At 40.7% G+C, this 19,000-nt stretch overlaps 1 protein-coding gene across 4 annotated transcripts; it reads left to right on the top strand.

Annotated features, from left to right (window-relative positions):
• The first annotated feature begins 2,760 nt into the window (after positions 1–2,760).
• On the top strand, positions 2,761–12,549 carry abhd17aa (abhydrolase domain containing 17A, depalmitoylase a). 4 transcript variants are annotated; one of them, XM_046876909.1, is made up of 7 exons: positions 2,761–2,948; positions 5,514–5,654; positions 5,762–5,986; positions 6,624–7,030; positions 7,538–7,732; positions 8,673–8,852; positions 10,530–12,549. In XM_046876909.1, the coding sequence occupies exons 4-7, from the start codon at positions 6,660–6,662 to the stop codon at positions 10,753–10,755; spliced, it is 972 nt and encodes a 323-aa protein (XP_046732865.1). In that variant the 5' UTR covers positions 2,761–2,948; positions 5,514–5,654; positions 5,762–5,986; positions 6,624–6,659; the 3' UTR covers positions 10,756–12,549. The 4 variants fall into 4 exon arrangements, with proteins under 4 accessions (XP_046732865.1, XP_046732864.1, XP_046732866.1 ...); XM_046876908.1 differs by having other exon boundaries at positions 5,511–5,654; XM_046876910.1 differs by lacking the exon at positions 5,514–5,654 and having other exon boundaries at positions 5,842–5,986.
• Positions 12,550–19,000: the final 6,451 nt, after the last annotated feature.

Below are 19,000 nucleotides of genomic sequence, written 5' to 3'. Positions count from 1 at the left end.
ATCTAATGTTTGTTTCAGTCATGGGTCCGAGCACAAGTAAACATACACATGTATGAACATTATTAAGTATACAACCATGCGCAATGTAATGATAAAAAAAACCTCTTCCACATTTCATAACGAAATACCAGCAGTCATGTGGAAGGCCCCGGGCTCTCAAAACAGGGGAGCCGTAGGTTATTTATGAACATCATTACAGCGCAGGCTGCGCATGGGCTCTTATTATCCACGCGCAGAGAAATATATGCGCTGTGTGTGTGGATGCTGAGCGGCACGAAGTGTGAGAAATGGCTTCACTGGGCTCAGGTTTAATAAAATAAATAAATAAATAAATAGTGGATGTTGAGAAAAACGATAAAAAAAAAAAAAGTTAAACTGAACATTTTCTGAGTAATTTCTAATACATGTAAAAAATGTATCTGCCTTTGTTTTTTTATTTTTAAATAAACCATTTCATAGATACAAATAGCAGTATTATACGATACATAATAATAATAATAGAAGAAGAAGAAGAAGAAGAAGAAGAAGAAGAATGACCTCTAAATTTCTAGTACATATTAAAAGGAGAAAAGCCTTCCCTCTTCAACCTAAAAGACATATGTACAGGCAATATATTTTAGCCTAGCAGGATAGTTTTTTCTTGTTATGCTGTTCTGATTATGTAGACGGTATAAAATTATACCAGACACCATTCAATGATTCACAAATACAATGCTATAGGATCCGCAAATAGCACAAAACAGACAGGTTTGCATGAACCGTTAAAAAAATTACTTTTGACGTTTTGCTATTTTACATGCCACTCAGCCATTGAGAGAGGACAAGGGCCCATGTTACATATTGTTCCCATACAAGAAGCTAAGAATGGTATTCTAAGTGAGTGTGCCACTACAAAATATTACATCCTAAAGCTTCAACAGTGTCTGGTACTATGTCATCCAGTTTAAAGTGTTTAATATCAATGAAAATGGGGACAAAATGTTTTGATTTGCAATGCCAACATATATATTACATATATACATACCTATATTTCTCTGTTCTGAGGTAAGCTTGTGTAGCATTAGAGGAAGTGTGGGGATTGTTACTGGAAGCTTGTCCTGACTGGAATTTCAACTTTACACTACCACTGCACCATCTGGTTGCAGGGTAACCAACAGACTGGGAAAGTGGGTAAAATATTTTGTGCCAATCAAGTGTGGGTTAGAAGTCCCCAACTCCCAACAGTAAAAAACACCAAAAAGTGGTTGGGATCACTAAAGTTAAGGGGGAACTCCTTTGGGACTTCAAGTGCCAGACTGAGAAGCAGCTGCTGGCTTAACAACCAGACATAGTGGTTGTTGACAAGAAGCCAAAGATGGCAGCATAAGGAGCGGAAAGAACGACTGGAACAGATGTGGAAGATGAAGTTCAAATTGGTCCCAATAGTATTAGAAGCATTGAGGGGTGTGACACCCAAACCAATAGTGCTGCTTCTCCAAGTTCCAAGACTGAGGCCTCCATCCAGAATAGTATAGCGTTCAGAACAGCTAAGATACTTTGTACAACCCTCATCTAAACTCCCAAGCCTGATGCCTCCACAGAGACCAGGTTTGAGGGATGGGTGTCTTGCTCAAGCTTGGTAGTTTAGATAATGATTGCACACAGAATCTTAGCTATTCTTTGAACTAAACTCTCCTAGACAGAGACCTTTGACATGGAAATCTGGAGCAAATCTATGAGTGTGGGTATTACAAAACTTAATGCTCCAAATATCAGTGGGCTACAGGACAAACAGCAGGATGTGGTTGGGATTAGTAAAGCTAAGGGGGAACTCCTTTGGGACATCAAGCACCAGACTGAAAAGCAGTTGCCGGCTAACCAAACAGACAAAGTGGTGGTTGACAAGAGGTGGAAGACAGCAGTACCAGGGGCGGAACGAACAGCTGGAACAGATGTGGAAAATGAATCCAAATTGGTCCCACTGGTATTAGGAGCTTTAAGAGCTGTGACACACAAACTGATAGCTGCTTCATCGGGTATCATGTATGAGATCTCCGTCCAGAAGAGTATAGTGTTAAGAACAGTAAAGATACTGAGTCCAAAACTCATCTAAACATTTCACATTTGAGGAAGACACCCCGTGTCTCTGTGGTTGCCTCAGGCTGCGTCTCTACTTGCCTGTCAGAAAACTCCCCTTCATGCGTTTGCGTTTTGGTGTTCTAGTCTGAGCATGCTTTGGTTTGGTGAAGGTATCTCAGCACATAGGGACTGGAAAAATGTTGCTCAGCTGCGATTTAGGCATGCATTAGCTTGAGAATTATTGTGCTTTCACCTTGGTTTGCCTTAAGACACCTAATTTTAAATGATTTTAACATATAAAATAATGTATTAGGATTTGATTCATGGTGATTTGATTTATGGTGTGTAGCAGCACAGCAATGAGATGATATGGAATGGAATGAAAGAATGCAACTGCAGACTAATACTAAGGATTTAGATTATTAAAAATATAGATTGTCAATCTTTTTTAAACCTTAATACTTAGTGAAAACTGCTCAAGGGGAGCATTCAATAACGGTTTCAAGCAACACAATGGCAAAGAAAAATGTCTTCTTGACTGACTTGGATCAAATTTAGATCATTCTTTTCCTGACCATAGCTTTTTGAAAAAAGGAATAATATAACAGAATATGACAGGAGGGTTTTTCCGTCAGCAATTGCATACAAAATGGTTCACAGCTCTTATTTTGGAGGAAAGGCGAGGCGCAAACCCCGTTCCCATGAAATCCCATGCTATGTGCAGCTTGTCTGTACGGTTAGCAAAACAGCTCCACAAACCGGAAGCCTCGCTGCCATTAATCCCTACGATGATTTTAGTTACACGGGGAAAAGCCTGGGAAGCGTGTTCAGTGGCTTGGGATGTATAGATTAATATGCATTAACATCTTTTAGAGATTCTGCTAGTTTTGGTAAGTTTATTTTTAGATGGATATCTTTATCGGAACCGATACCGAACTAGCCTAGTTTTCCTTGTGGTTGCCTCGCAAATGGATATCTAAAGGTTCTAGAGTGCACTACTTTACCGCGTAGCCGCCATCCCGACACACCCTGTGTAGTGCACATGAACAGGAAGTGTCCAGCAATTTGGGATACAGCCTGTATCTTGGGCTGATAGGTAGCTAGCAGCATTCTGGAACGTTATGCATTTAAATAGTGAAATAGATAGAAAACGAGGTAACACTTTTAAGACTGATTAAATAATCACTAATGAATCAAACATGGTTTATAATACATGTGTTTGCCGATCTGTATCGAATAATTCATCGGGGAAATGGGTTACACGGTACCGCTGGGAGACAGGAAGCTTGGGATGTGAGCTAGCTTGTCATTCTGTTGTCTTCTTACAAGTATAAACTGTAACACTAGCATCAAGTTATTTATAATTCAGTTTAATACAAGCTTAAACAGTTTTAAAACGTATAAAACGACCAAAGCAAAAGAAACATATATTCCGGATGCATCCATAATTAATGGCACCCCTTCAGAAATAGAGGGGAAAAATGCTATGCAATGATTCAGATTTCCGTTTAAAAATGTGAACTCGGAGAAATGTTATTCCGAATTATTTATTTCTTATTTTTAATGTATTACTGTCGTTTTAAACTCTATAACTCGTCTATGTGAATAATGGCGGTATACTGACACTACAAACTGGCAGTACTAATTGGTGGAAAATCAGCGTGTAATTATTATAATAAAGACCTTAACTGGTCTAACTAATATTATTCATATTAATTAAGGTTTATTTAATATACTACTATTTTTTTGACTTGTGCAAATAACCAGGAAGATATCCACAACTACTACTACTTCTTCTTTCGGCTTCTGCCATTAGGGGTCGCTACAGCGGTCTCCATACCCCTCTGTACTCTACATCTGCCTCTTTTAAATCAACTACCTGCATGTCTTCCCTTACCACATCCATAAACCTCCTCCTTTGTCTTCCTCTTTTCCTCCTTCCTGGTGACTCCATCCTCAGCAGTCTCCTACTGATATACCCCATGTCCCTCCTCTGCAAATGTCCAAACCATCTCAATCTCGCCTTCCTCACCTTCTCTCCCAAACGTCCTACATGTGCTGTCCTTTTAATAAACTCGTTTCTAATCCTGTCCATCCTCGTCACTTCCAACAAACTGATTCGTGATCCGCATATTCGATTTGGCACGTTTTACGCTGGATGCTCTCCCTAACGCAACCTTCCCCATTTATCCGTTTCGGGACCATCACTAAGAGTGCACTGGCTTGTGCAACCTAATGGCTGGGTTAGATTTCCAGAACATCACTGAAAAATGGAAATTGACAGAAATCTTGCTGTCACTCCAGCAAGAATGTAGTAATTTGGTGAGACAGTCATATAATTTGTCTGAAATGGTTGTTTCTGATTGGATGCGCTTCTATCAGGGTAGATTTTTTGGGAGGGGCGGGACTTTGTGAGCTTTTTCAAATGTTGAACGCACATTTCGATACTTCTGGTAAGGAATCCAGATGTTGCTCTAGTGCACAGATGCCCAATCTAGGGCCTGTGGTGACGCTTGCTTTGGCCCACTATGCCATATATGAGAAAAGGAAGCAAAAGGGAAAAATGTCATTGATACCGATTTAACATATTATCATAACCCTTTTTTGTTATATTTGTAAGCATTATCAGTAAATCAGCTGCAGCCCAATCTGGAAAAATTAACTTTTGGAAAATAAGGACTAGTTTTATGTCATTAGAGGTCACTGATGCTATAAGCATATGGTTTATCAGTTTATTAATCATTGCACTCTGTTGTGCTATATATGGGATTATTTCCAGAATGCTAGATTTTATTTATTTATTTATTTATCCCAATGTTTCATAGCGTTTTATGTTTTTTATTGTACTGTTTCACTGAATCTGAAAATTTCAAATCAAGTTAAGCTGTTTACAGAGTAATGTTTTCAGTTGACTTATTTCTAAATATTATTAAATCATAAATAAGGGAAACCATCGCGACTTAAATTTTAATACAATCCACTTTGGTATAAGGCAACATTCACTTTCGGCCCACAGCCTTCAATGAAGTTAGATTTTTTTGGCTCTTCATAGTAAAAGTCTGGGCATCTCTTTTCTTTTTGTTGTTTTATTTACACACCAACAACAGAAACTCACTTCAATATGCATCAATGAACAGGTACACCAACACTTGTTGTTTTCTTTTTCATCTTTCATCTCGATTCTCTCCAAAAAAATAAACACAACCATTAGTGGAATCCTACGTAGCAAATACAATTGTACAGTGTGTTGACCAAGCGATAGAAAAATAGTATCCAAACCTAAGATAGAAAATGGGTGAGGAGGGACTCGATCTCAGAGAACACGGTGAAGCTGGAGAGTTCGGACATGCTCACAAAGAGGCTGTCAGAGTTTTGACCAAAGTAGTGGTAGATCGGTGAATAGAGTGCCTAATTTTTATTCGAGTTTTATAAAGTAAACATCTCTCATCCAGCAGGAGTGCAATGGAGGATGAGGGCTCTTCCTAGCCAAAAGGATTAAGAAGGCTACAAAGTCTGAGAAATAAGAAGGCAAAGAGTGGCCAGGTGGGAGAACCCCAAATAATCCAGTAATTGGGCAAGGTGGAATATCGACAGAGGTAATATCTTATAGAGAGTCAATAATTTGCCTCCAGAAAGAAAACAGGTCAGGACCAGAACATGTGGATTAAAGTAACTGAACTGGAATGACACTTGTCACACTCAGGGTCAATAGAGGGGTTAATACGTTTGGACCAGTGGACTCTATCTATCACCTTGCACTGTGTAATCCTGTGATGTGCACAGAGAGAAGAGCAGTTTACCCTTTTCAAGACCGCTTTCCATGTCGCCTCATTGATGACGGTACCAATGTCTTGAGACCAGACAATGCGCAGGTTATCAGAGGGGAAAACTGCAAATTAACAATTATATTGCACAAGTATCCACACCCGTAAGTATGAGGCAACCACTAAAACCGGGGCCACGGCCCCGATACCTGATCTCATTTGGTAGATTAGATCATTACACATATCTGTGACAACTTAAATAGAGATGCCTACACTTTTCAGATATTTACAAACCTGTGCGTAAAGAAAATGATATCCTTTCCAATATCTTTTGGGTTGGGGAATTAATAATGCAACATATTTTCACAATGTGTCATTAAAGTCTTGTTTTTATTAAATGAAAAAAAAGATACAGTGACTGGTTAATAACCACTCTGACCAGAATAAACCAGTTGCTACACCTGAATAATTGTGGCTAGGGGTTGATGGGAACGTGCAAATCTGCATTATATTCTGCTAATTACCAGGATGTGGAGCCCAAAAACCTGGTTGCATCTCCCTTGTGCAATAGATAAAGACTTTAATCATATACCTAAATCAAGATATGGTTGCAAAGACACAAAATTGATACATGAACATGACACGCAATTAATACTGAATTGATATTAAATATTCCCTGTAATAGTCATAAATTCAATAAGACATTGCAAAATTTTGAGTCTTTTTCATATAAATCTGGTTTTGCCTGTTCATCAGAATTTTACCTAACGGTATCGGATCTGTTTAATGTCTTGTTCCCAGGTTCTTCCAGCTTTTTTGTAACTCGGTGCTGGAAAGATGAACGGATTGTCGGTCAGCGAGCTGTGTGGCCTTTTCTGTTGCCCTCCTTGCCCGAGTCGGATTGCAGCGAAACTGGCCTTCCTACCCCCAGAGCCCACTTACACTTTACTGCCTGAACTGGACTCGCCCCCGAACATAACTTCAAACCAGAGCACCTCATCCCTGCGCTCTCGGCTGGGTCGGAGAGCAGGGGCAGGAGGAGGAGCAGGAGACAGGGGTGGAGAGGGCAGGTGGAAGCTCCATCTGTCAGAGCGAGCTGAGTTCCAGTATTCCCAAAGAGAGCTGGACAGGACAGAAGTCTTCCTGACTCGCTCTAGTCGTGGAAACAAAGTGGGATGCATGTACATCCGCTGTGCCCCCACAGCCAGGTAGAAACTCTACATTTGTTAATATGAATACGTTTACCATTTACAAATGCTTTTCCTTTATTTATCAAGGCTTTCTGTGATTACTAGCATAGGCTTTCTTTAACATAAATAAACACATCCCTGGCACATTCATGTTTTTTTTCTCAAATATGTGTGTGTGTGGGTGTTTTCCTGAACAAATGAGCTGCTATTCATTTAATTGTAGGCTTGCGTAATAATGCAATCATCATTGTGCTATTTTTATTTTGTATTACTTTTTTTCATCTATGATCATTTATCACTTATTATAATTGTCTATTAAGAGCAATTATTTAATTTGAGCTTCATCATCTTATTCTTATTTAGTATCAGAACAAAGCCATGTAGATTTCTCTGATAGATTTTATAGCATTAGAAGCCTGCTTTGTAATATATATTAATCTTTTTAAAAGGATTAATATTTTAAAGGATTAAAGGATTAATTAAGGGTTAAGTGTCTGTATCGATTACCCATGTTGATCTCCGCAGGTACACGGTGCTGTTCTCCCACGGTAATGCTGTGGATCTCGGTCAGATGAGTAGCTTCTACATTGGCCTGGGCACACGCATCAACTGCAACATCTTCTCCTACGACTACTCGGGTTACGGGGCCAGCACGGGGAAGCCGTCCGAGAAGAACCTCTACGCTGACGTAGACGCGGCCTGGCACGCGCTGCGCACCAGGTGAGCAAAAGGCATCTACGTTGCGAAGGTCTGCTTATGTGCTATTTTACCGCTTCCAACCATCTGTGCTCAGACTTGACCTCCGAATTGCTCCAAATTACGTGAAGTGCTGATACTTAAACCATGATGGTGGAAATTTATAGAATAAAGTCGAGTGTCCTCCTCTCGAACAGTGTCTAGAGGACAGCCAAACATCTGATAAACCTTATGCGCCATTTGACACGAGATATCAAGTAACCATAGAGGTCCTACACAGATCATGCAAAATGGCATGTAGTTAATTGCAAAAGTTTGCAGGTCCATAGGGGAAAAGAAAGAAAACGTAATTTTATGCCCTTGTGCTTATTGAATTAAGCCACAGAGATATTTTCAAACATTTAACACACATGGTTCCGTGGTTTAATTAATGCAACGTTGTTTAATAGGTTTAACCACAGGGCTGGTCAGAATGAACATATTACAGCCGGACTGTAGTACCTGCTCTAATTCTTATCATAAGTTTACGTTAATGCCCTCTTTCAATGCCTTATCGTTTCCATACTAACAACTCGTTCACGTGTTCTGTAACGTGTTTGTGTTATCTGTTCTTCTGGCTTCGCTCATATAATACCATGGCCAGTACTTCACTAAAACTTGGCTCACAGAGGTTTCATCACAAGTCCATGTAGTTTATGATCAAATTGGTTAATTATTAATGAATGAATGAAATTTATATCATGTTAAAAATGTGCACCATCGGCTGTGAAGGGAAGATTTTTGTTTGGTAGTCTGTATGCTCATTTTTTTTTGTACTTGAAGCACCTTTAAAAACCTATTCCTGGTCTGTTTGTTCTAATCGGGCCAGATGTTTTTTCCTTAACTCTGCCTAATGTCCTACACGATTTCATCATGTCTAGAATTTAGGCAAAACGTTTTCAATTTGCCTTCAATTTAACTCTAGGTATGGGATCAGTCCAGAGAACATCATCCTTTATGGTCAAAGTATTGGCACGGTGCCCACGGTGGACCTGGCGTCGCGGTATGAGTGTGCTGCTGTGGTCCTTCACTCCCCTCTCACCTCGGGTATGAGAGTGGCCTTCCCCGACACCAAGAAGACCTACTGCTTTGACGCCTTTCCAAAGTAGGTGCTTCCACTCCCTCTCAAAGAAAGAAATCAGAGAACACAATACTCATAATTAGGGTTTTTTTTTTTTTTTTTTAAATAAAAGACTAGGTAGAGGCAATAAATGCAACCCCTGATATCAGGACAATTTGGTTGGCTTTGTTGCTTGTAGATCATGACAGTGTACTATTGTTTAAATCACAGGTATATGATAACAGTATAATCCCAGTACCTGTGATTGAAGATTATACCAAAACCCCTAATCTTGAACTGCACAGTTTTGGGTGAGTCTGTGCTCATTATAGCCCTGCATTATTATTATAAGGCTTACAGTGTAATCTGATGCGGTATTCTCCTGCAGCCCAACCACCTCGTTTTTTTTTTGTGTTTGTGTTGTGCCTGCCAAAATGATTTTCACTCTTCGTTGTTGTAAAGAGCGCTTATTTGAGTTACGAGATCCTGCCTGGCAGCTCGAATGAATGTGGCCATGTTCTTCTGTCCTCTTTCTTCTCAACCGGGCAGTTCCACCCACAGAATTATTGCCCACTCAATTTTTCTTATTATTTTTCCCCCTCCTAGATCCCATTATGTGTAATCATACAAATCATAATAATAATGTGAGCCGACTTTGTTTTGGTAAAAAATGATTATGGAGAAAAATGACACTTGTGCTTTTCATAATGGACACAGTACAAATAAGCGAAATTCATATGTAGGTCTAGACTAGAGGAGGAGGACGAGAGGAGGAGGAACTCGAAAATGACCTTTTAATGCATTACCTGAGATTAAGATTATGAATAATGACTGTTGTACAACTGTTTACGGCTGTATTAAGCATGTTAAAGGTAGAGGTCGACCCATTGATTGGCTGGCTGATAAATCTGCCTAATTTGCAGCAAAATCGGCCGATGCCAATGCCAATGCATTTTTTTAATTCATGTTCTCTAACGCAAGCGCAAGAACGTACATGCGCGGTTTGGTGTAGGGCTGCAACTTCTACTACAATTATTTTCGATTTGACCGATTAGTAGTTGCAGCCTTATACAAAACCGCCCGTGTACGTCCTGCGCTTGTGTTAGAGAACATTACTTTCAAATACCAGCAGGTGGCAGTAGTCTGTATTCAGCATCTAAATGAGTTTACCGAAAGAGAGAAAACCGTCTGCTTAGTTGCAAAGGCAGGCGGCAAGAACGACTGGTGTCTGAGTTCCCTTTATTCACTCCGTCATCATTTGCTTTCGTCAATAATCAATCGGTAAGCTGAATAGCCAATCAGAGTTCTCTTTCCTGCCAACGAGTTTCGCCAGAATTCACCATGTTTAGGCTACAGGTAGACACGAGTACCTAAACCTGCTAACAAGTGCACTGTTTGAAGAAGCTTTTGTTAAATAAATGTTTAAACAATTTTTCGAATCACGTCTTATTAATTGACTGTTAGATTTTATGAGATAAAGGGGGAAAAAATCGGCCACTCAGCGACCAAAACATTCGGCCACCGGCTGCCCTGACTTCAAAATATCACCATCAAATATCAGCATCAGCCAGAGAAAACCCCATATCAAGCGACCTTTAAACTGATGCTTGCTATGAGCGTATTGTGAGTAAGCGTGAGCACACAGAGCAGACGTAAATCTCAGAGAAACGGACTCATATCGTAAATCAGTGTTATTACGCATCACCCCCACCTCTTTTTCAGCATCGAGAAGGTGTCAAAGATCACGTCTCCAGTGCTGATCATCCACGGCACCGAGGACGAGGTGATTGATTTCTCGCACGGCCTTGCCCTGTTCGAGCGCTGCCCCAAGGCCGTGGAGCCGCTGTGGGTAGAAGGGGCCGGCCACAACGACATCGAGCTCTACAGCCAGTACCTGGAGCGCCTGCGTCGATTCATCAGCCAGGAACTGACCGCCCAGTATGCCTGAAAAGCCTCTGTTTAACGCCCAGTCCAGGTGAAACGAACACTCCAGTGTCAACTTGAGGGCCTGCTTCAAATTTTTTTTCTACTCTGTAGGCTGGTAAACATTAACACATACACCTGGACGGTTGAACATCTTCGAAGCAGGACCTCGTGGGTCCAGTTTAGCAGGGCGGAGGAAAAAAAAAAACCCCACCATAAACTGTATTGTCATTATTTCTTCATATTATTGTATTATGATTATATTATAATTTTTTTTTTGCTCCAAGGCATCTACAAGGAGACTGCCATAAGTGCAATTTCATAGATTAGTTCCTGTTCGGTTAAATTTTTTGGGCTAAAGGATTTCATGATTTCTGCTTTTTCCTGTATGTCTGCTCTCTGCTGGACAGATTGGGTGTTTCGTCTGACCTTGTGGAGACCATTATATGGGTCAGGCGTGTATGTATTGATTTATTACTGACTCTTCAAAACGCTTTTTGAACTCAAGCACCTCTTTTATCCCTTGTTCAGTTTAATGCCAACCAGCAGAATCTCGTGTGGTGTGTGTGTTTAACAGGACATGAACTGAGCGATACATTTAGGCAGCAAGCAATATAACTATGGTTACTGTGAATAAGGCAAAGATCTATTGTTATTTTTTTATTTTTTAACACCCCAACTCGCATCTTTTTTTTCCCTTAAGCGCAATTAACCTTCTCATGATTGTAGCTTTCATTGTTTTCAACCACGACACTAAGATTACGAGTAACCAGTAGTTTGTGTTCTCTATCCATCTGAGCTTCTCTGTCGACAGTCTTCCCTTTTTCATTCGTGTCTTTTTTTCTTTTTTTTTTTGAGCTCTTAAGTCTTGTAGCTATTTCCCTTAGACACTGTTTCACACATTCACAGTCTCACTGTGACACTACACATTAGCTGTTCATACATCATATCAGTGCCTCACCTTTTAATTCACCTGTTTTCTTCTGCACTTCGTTCCTCTCCCTCTATTTTCCGATCTCTCTGACTTTGTTACGCTCCTTCCTCTTTCTCCAAGCGGCAGTGTCTGTAAAGCTTAAGAGATTCCGAGACGTTTTCGTACATAAATAAATAAAACAAAATAGCTCGTTTGTAAGATATCCTTTCTTTATTTGGTATTTTTTATTGCAGACTTCTTCTTTTTTTTGTAATCTGTTCGACATGTATTATTGCTCACAGATTAGCTATACATAATGCATATTAAAATCATAATGAAGAACTTGCAAATCTATTTTTCTAAGAGTAAGTTTTTTTGCTCTAATGCTCCAGTTTTTGTCGAACCCAGAGCCTTTCTTAAGAGACCGGGAAATAGTTTTATTGCTATTTGGTTGTTGTGAAAAGAGGATGATTTCACCATATCCCTAAGATCATTTGTCATCGATCTAAAGCCACTTTAGTAAGATCAAAATCTCCCTTTCAGTAAGATCGTCCAGTTGTACAAAATCGATTTCAATTCTGAATAAATAACTTTTCATCTCGAAAACGCAATAACACCATAATTACGCATGTGTACGCTGCAGTCTCGCACCGTGAGCGCTCGCACCCTCGACACGCCAAACGGCAAAATAAACCTAAACTATATGACGCAGATGTTTCCCGAAAAATTTCAGAAGTCCTCATATTTAAAAGAATTAATGTATTATTCTTTTTTCCCCAGCTGCAACCATGTGTATATCATGTTTCCGTTGGTGAAAGAAATTTTTCTTTCCCTTTGTGTATCCTTTTCTTAGCTGAAGAATGTATGTGCTGTAATGTAACTAATTAATAAAAGTGATGATGACTACGTTCCAAGTCATTTTAATTCACTCAAATCTGGTTCATTTGAACGTGTCAATAAAGTTAAAGCTCTGGATTTAAGTTTGATTTTAGTAAAACAGATTTATTTTAATAGCCTTGTTTAAATGCATTAAAGTTAATAAACTAAACACAATAATGAATGAATAGAAAAATGTTGTATTACCAAATGTAATGTTGGTAATATGTCATGTTAATGTTAAAATGTTGGTTCGGTTTAGATTTGCATAATCTTTATTATTTGAGACTGCAATTCAATCTAAAATATAGCTGCAAGCAGCGATGGCGGGCCCTCGCACATTTGTGTATCGCTATACGGTGCCTCCCAGAAAACAATGCACAGTGGGCAAGTGCATCAAGTGGGTAAATATCAGTGGACTATTTTATGTTGTTACTGACCTATTTGGGGACTGTGGGTAAAAAACCCCACATTTTAAACAAACGGGGGTGCTAGTGAGCCACTTAAGAGACACACTGTTGTCCGACCTTTTTGTCCACACTTAACAGCCGACAAATGTGATGTATGTGTCAAATTTCAAGTTAATCTAAGCATGCCAAAAGCCTTAAATATGCCTCAAATTAAAGTAAAGTTTGACGCGTTGCCATGAGAACAACGTTCGAGATATCAAAAATCACTTTGCAGTTTATCATCTACAATGTCTCGGCATTATGTTGCTTAAGTTTGGTGTCAATCGCATGAATATTCTAGGAGGAGTATTTAAAAGTTCACTGCATGCACTTATAAAACAACCCAACATGGCCGACTTCCTGTTGGGCGGAGCTAATAGGTTTGATTGTGAAAGTTGTTCGGGTCTATGAGATCTATATGCATACCAACTCTTGTACATGTGCGTACATGTTTGCCCAATCTGTGCACCGATCATTTTTTTTGCATTACAGGGGGCGCTACAGAGCCCTACTGCCACGTCTGTGCCAAATCTCCGGTGTTTTCGAGCATGTTGAGGCACCCAAAGTGCATGCCAAGTGCTTAATTACGCCTGAAAATGAAAGTAAAGTTTGACGCATTGCTATGGGAACAGCGTTTGATATATCAAAAATTCCTCGTCAATTTATCATCTACAATGTCTCGGCATCATGTTGACCACTTTTGGTGACAATCGCATGAATATCCTAGGAGGAGTATTTAAAAGTTCACCACATGCACTTTTGAAACCATCCAAAATGGCCGACTTCCTGTTGGGCGGAGCTAATAGGTTTGATTGTGAAAGTTGTTCGGGTCGATGAGATCTATATGCCTACCAACTCTCGTTCATGTGCGTACATGTTTGCCTGATCTGTGCACCAATATTTGTTTTTACATTACAGGGGGCGCTACAGAGCCCTATTGCCACGCCTATGTTCCAGCCTTTGACCGGTCCTAATGGCAGACGACTTTGATGTCTGTGCCAAATCGCCGGTGTTTTCGAGCATGTTAAGGCACCCAAAGTGCATGCCAAGTGCTTAATTACGCCTGAAAATGAAAGTAAAGTTTGAGGCGTTGCCATGGGAACGGCGTTCGAGATATCAAAAATTCCTTCACAATTTATCATCTACAATGTCTCAGCATCATGTTGACCACGTTTGGTGTCAATCGCATAAATATCCTGGGAGGAGTATTTAAAAGTTCACCACATGCAACTGTCAAAAAATCCACCTTTTGTGACTGACACACTTCCTGGCGCCTGTTGGTGGCGCTATGTCCGAGATTCACAATAGGCACATCGATGCGATCGGAATCCTTGGCAGAACATACACACAGCGTGTCATCTGAATAAGACATTTTTTTGCTTTAGATATTAAACACTTCCTGTTCTCCGAATCCGCCATAAATTTGTCGCCTCGCCATGGCAGCACCGTTTAAGATATCAAAAATCCCTTCGCAATTTAGTAAGTCCAATGTCTCGGCATCATGGTCACTACGTTTGATGTCAATCGCATGAATTTCCTAGGAGGAGTATTTAAAAGTTCACCGCATGCACTTATAAAACAAACCAAAATGGCTGACTTCCTGTTGAGCGGAGCTCATAGTTTAGAGGGCGAAAGTTGTTCGGCTCGATGAGATCTATATGCATACCAACTCTCGTACATGTGCGAACATAATTGCTTGATCTGTGCACGAATGTTTGTTTTTTAATTACAGGGGGCGCTACAGAGCCCCCCTGCCACGCCTGAATACCGGCCTTTGTCCGGCCCTAGTGACAAAGGACTCTGACGTGTGTGCCAAATTTCAAGAGTTTTCGAGTATGTTAAGGGACCCCAAATTGGCAATGTGTGTAAAAAAAAAAAAAAAAAAAATAAATAAATATAGCTGCAAGCAGCGATGGCGGGCCCTCGCACATTTGTGTATCGCTATACGGTGCCCCCCAGAAAACAATGCACGGGGTGCAAGTGCATCAAGTGGGTAAATATCAGTGGACTATTTTATGTTGTTACTGACCCATTTGGGGACTGTAAGTAAAAGAAACCCCACATTTTAGACAAACAGGGGCGCTAGTGAGACACTTAAGAGACACACCCTTGTCCGACAATTTTGGACACACTTAACAGCCGACAAATGTGATGTATGTGTCAAATTTCAAGTTAATTTGAGCATGCCAAAAGCCTTAAATATGCCTGAAATAAAATGTAAGTTTGACGCGTTGCCATGAGAACAGCGTTCGAGATATCAAAAATCACTTTGCAAATTATCATCTACAATGTCTCGCCATCATTTTGATTATGTTTGGTGGCAATCGCATGAATATCCTAGGAGGAGTATTTAAAAGTTCACCACATGCAACTGTCAAAAAATCCACCTTTTGTGACTGACACACTTCCTGGCGCCTGTTGGTGGCGCTATGTCCAAGATTCACAATAGGCACACCGATGCGATCGGAATCCTTGGCTGAACATACACACTGCGTGTCATCCGAATAAGACATTTTTTGCTTTAGATATTAGACACTTCCTGTTTCTCTGAATTCGCCATAAATTTGTCGCCGCCATGGCAGCACCGTTCAAAATATAAAAATCCTTCACAATTTAGCAAGTGCAATGTCTCGCATCATGTTCACCATGTTTGATGTCAATCGCATGAATTCCCTAGGAGAAGTATTTAAAAGTTCACCACATGCACTTTTGAAACCATCCAAAATGGCCGACTTACTGTTGGGCGGAGCTAATAGGTTTGATTGTGAAAGTTGTTCGGGTCGATGAGATCTATATGCCTACCAACTCTCGCTCATGTGCGTACATGTTTGCCTGATCTGTGCACCAATATTTGTTTTACATTACAGGGGGCGCTACAGAGCCCTATTGCCACGCCTATGTTCCAGCCTTTGACCGGTCCTAATGGCAGACGACTTTGACGTCTGTGCCAAATATCCGGTGTTTTTGAGCATGTTAAGGCACACAAAGTGCATGCCAAATGCTTAAATACGCCTGAAAATGAAAGTAAAGTTTGAGGCGTTGCCATGGGAACGGCGTTCGAGATATCAAAATTCCTTCGCAATTTATTATCTACAATGTCTCAGCATCATGTTGACCACGTTTGGTGTCAATCGCATAAATATCCTGGGAGGAGTATTTAAAAGTTCACCACATGCAACTGTCAAAAAATCCACCTTTTGTGACTGACACACTTCCTGGCGCCTGTTGGTGGCGCTATGTCCGAGATTCACAATAGGCACATCGATGCGATCGAATCCTTGGCAGAACATATACACAGCGTGTCATCTGAATAAGACATTTTTGCTTTAGATATTAAACACTTCCTGTTTCTCTGAATTCGCCATAAATTTGTCGCCGCCATGGCAGCAGCGTTCGAGATATCAAAATCCTTCGCAATTTAGCAAGTCCAATGTCTCGGCATCATGGTCACTACGTTTGATGTCAATCGCATGAATTTCCTAGGAGGAGTATTTAAAAGTTCACTGCATGCACTTATAAAACAAACCAAAATGGCTGACTTCCTGTTGGGCGTAGCTCATAGTTTAGAGGGCAAAGTTGTTCGGCTCGATGAGATCTATATGCGTACCAACTCTCGTACATGTGCGAACATAATTGCCCGATCTGTGCACGAATGTTTGGTTTTGAATTACAGGGGGCGCTACAGAGCCCCCCTGCCACGCCTTAATACCGGCCTTTGTCCGGCCCTAGTGACAAAGGACTCTGACGTGTGTGCCAAATTTCAAGAGTTTTCGAGTATGTTAAGGGACCCCAAATTGCCAATGTGTAAAAAAAAAAAAAAAAAATATAGCTGCAAGCAGCGATGGCGGCCTCGCACATTTGTGTATCGCTATACGGTGCCCCAGAAAACAATGCACGGTGTGCAAGTGCATCAAGTGGGTAAATATCAGTGGACTATTTTATGGTGTTACTGACCCATTTGTGGACTGTAGGTAAAAGAAACCCCACATTTTAGACAAACAGGGGCGCTAGTGGGCCACTTAAGAGACACACTATTGTCCGACCTTTTGTCCACACTTGTGATGTATGTGACTTGTCAAATGTGATGTATGTGACTTGTCAAATGTGATGTATGTGACTTGTCAAATGTGATGTATGTGTCAAATTTCAAGATAATCTAAGCACGCCAAAAGCCTTAAATATGCCTGAAATAAAAGTAAAGTTTGAGGCGTTGCCATGGGAACAGCGTTCGAGATATCAAAATTCCTTCGCAATTTATTATCTACAATGTCTCGCATCATGTTGATTACGTTTGGTGTCAATCGCATAAATATCCTGGAGGAGTATTTAAAAGGTCACCACATGCAACTCTAAAAATCCACCTTTGTGACTGACACACTTCCTGGCGCCTGTTGGTGGCGCTATGTCCAAGATTCACAATAGGCACATCGATGCGATCGGAATCCTTGGCAGAACATATACACAGCGTGTCATCTGAATAAGACATTTTTGCTTTAGATATTAGACACTTCCTGTTTCTCTGAATTCGCCATAAATTTGTCGCCGCCATGGCAGCACTGTTCGAGATATCAAAATCCTTCGCAATTTATTATCTACAATGTCTCGCATCATGGTCACTACGCTTGATGTCAATCGCATGAATTTCCTAGGAGGAGTATTTAAAAGTTCACCACATGCAACTGTCAAAAATCCACCTTTGTGACTGACACACTTCCTGGCGCCTGTTGGTGGCGCTATGTCCAAGATTCACAATAGGCACATCGATGCGATCTGAATCCTTGGCAGAACATATACACAGCGTGTCATCTGAATAAGACATTTTTGCTTTAGATATTAAACACTTCCTGTTTCTCTGAATTCGCCATAAATTTGTCGCCGCCATGGCAGCAGCGTTCGAGATATCAAAATCCTTCGCAATTTAGCAAGTCCAATGTCTCGGCATCATGTTGACCACGTTTGGTGTCAATCGCATGAATTCCTAGGAGGAGTATTTAAAAGTTCACCGCATGCACTTATAAAACAAACCAAAATGGCTGACTTCCTGTTGGGCGTAGCTCATAGTTTAGAGGGCGAAAGTTGTTCGGCTCGATGAGATCTATATGCATACCAACTCTCGTACATGTGCGAACATAATTGCCCGATCTGTGCACGAATGTTTGGTTTTGAATTACAGGGGGCGCTACAGAGCCCCCCTGCCACGCCTTAATACCGGCCTTTGTCCGGCCCTAGTGACAAAGGACTCTGACGTGTGTGCCAAATTTCAAGAGTTTTCGAGTATGTTAAGGGACCCCAAACTGCCAATGTGTGTTAAAAAAAAAAAATATAGCTGCAAGCAGCGATGGCGGGCCCTCGCACATTTGTGTATCGCTATACGGTGCCCCCCAGAAAACAATGCACGGTGTGCAAGTGCATCAAGTGGGTAAATATCAGTGGACTATTTTATGTTGTTACTGACCCATCTGGGGACTGTAAGTGAAAGAAACCTCACATTTTAGACAAAAAATCCACCTTTTGTGACTGAAACACTTCCTGGCGCCTGTTGGTGGCGCTATGTCCAAGATTCACAATAGGCACATCGATGCGATCGGAATCCTTGGCAGAACATATACACAGCGTGTCATCTGAATAAGACATTTTTGCTTTAGATATTAGACACTTCCTGTTTCTCTGAATTCGCCATAAATTTGTCGCCGCCATGGCAGCACCGTTCAAAATATAAAAATCCTTCACAATTTATCATCTACAATGTCTCGCATCATGTTGATTACGCTTGATGTCAATCGCATGAATTCCTAGGAGGAGTATTTAAAAGTTCACTGCATGCACTTATAAAACAAACCAAAATGGCTGACTTCCTGTTGGGCGAGCTCATAGTTTAGAGGGCGAAAGTTGTTCGGTCGATGAGATCTATATGCATACCAACTCTCGTACATGTGCGAACATAATTGCCCGATCTGTGCACCAATATTTGTTTTTACATTACAGGGGCGCTACAGAGCCCTATTGCCACGCCTATGTTCCAGCCTTTGACA

This window comes from Silurus meridionalis, chromosome 20, assembly GCF_014805685.1.
Source record: "Silurus meridionalis isolate SWU-2019-XX chromosome 20, ASM1480568v1, whole genome shotgun sequence".
NCBI classification, from domain to species: Eukaryota; Metazoa; Chordata; class Actinopteri; order Siluriformes; family Siluridae; genus Silurus; species Silurus meridionalis.
Note: the sequence above shows the minus strand (reverse complement) of the source record. Positions and strands in the feature narration are given on the sequence as shown.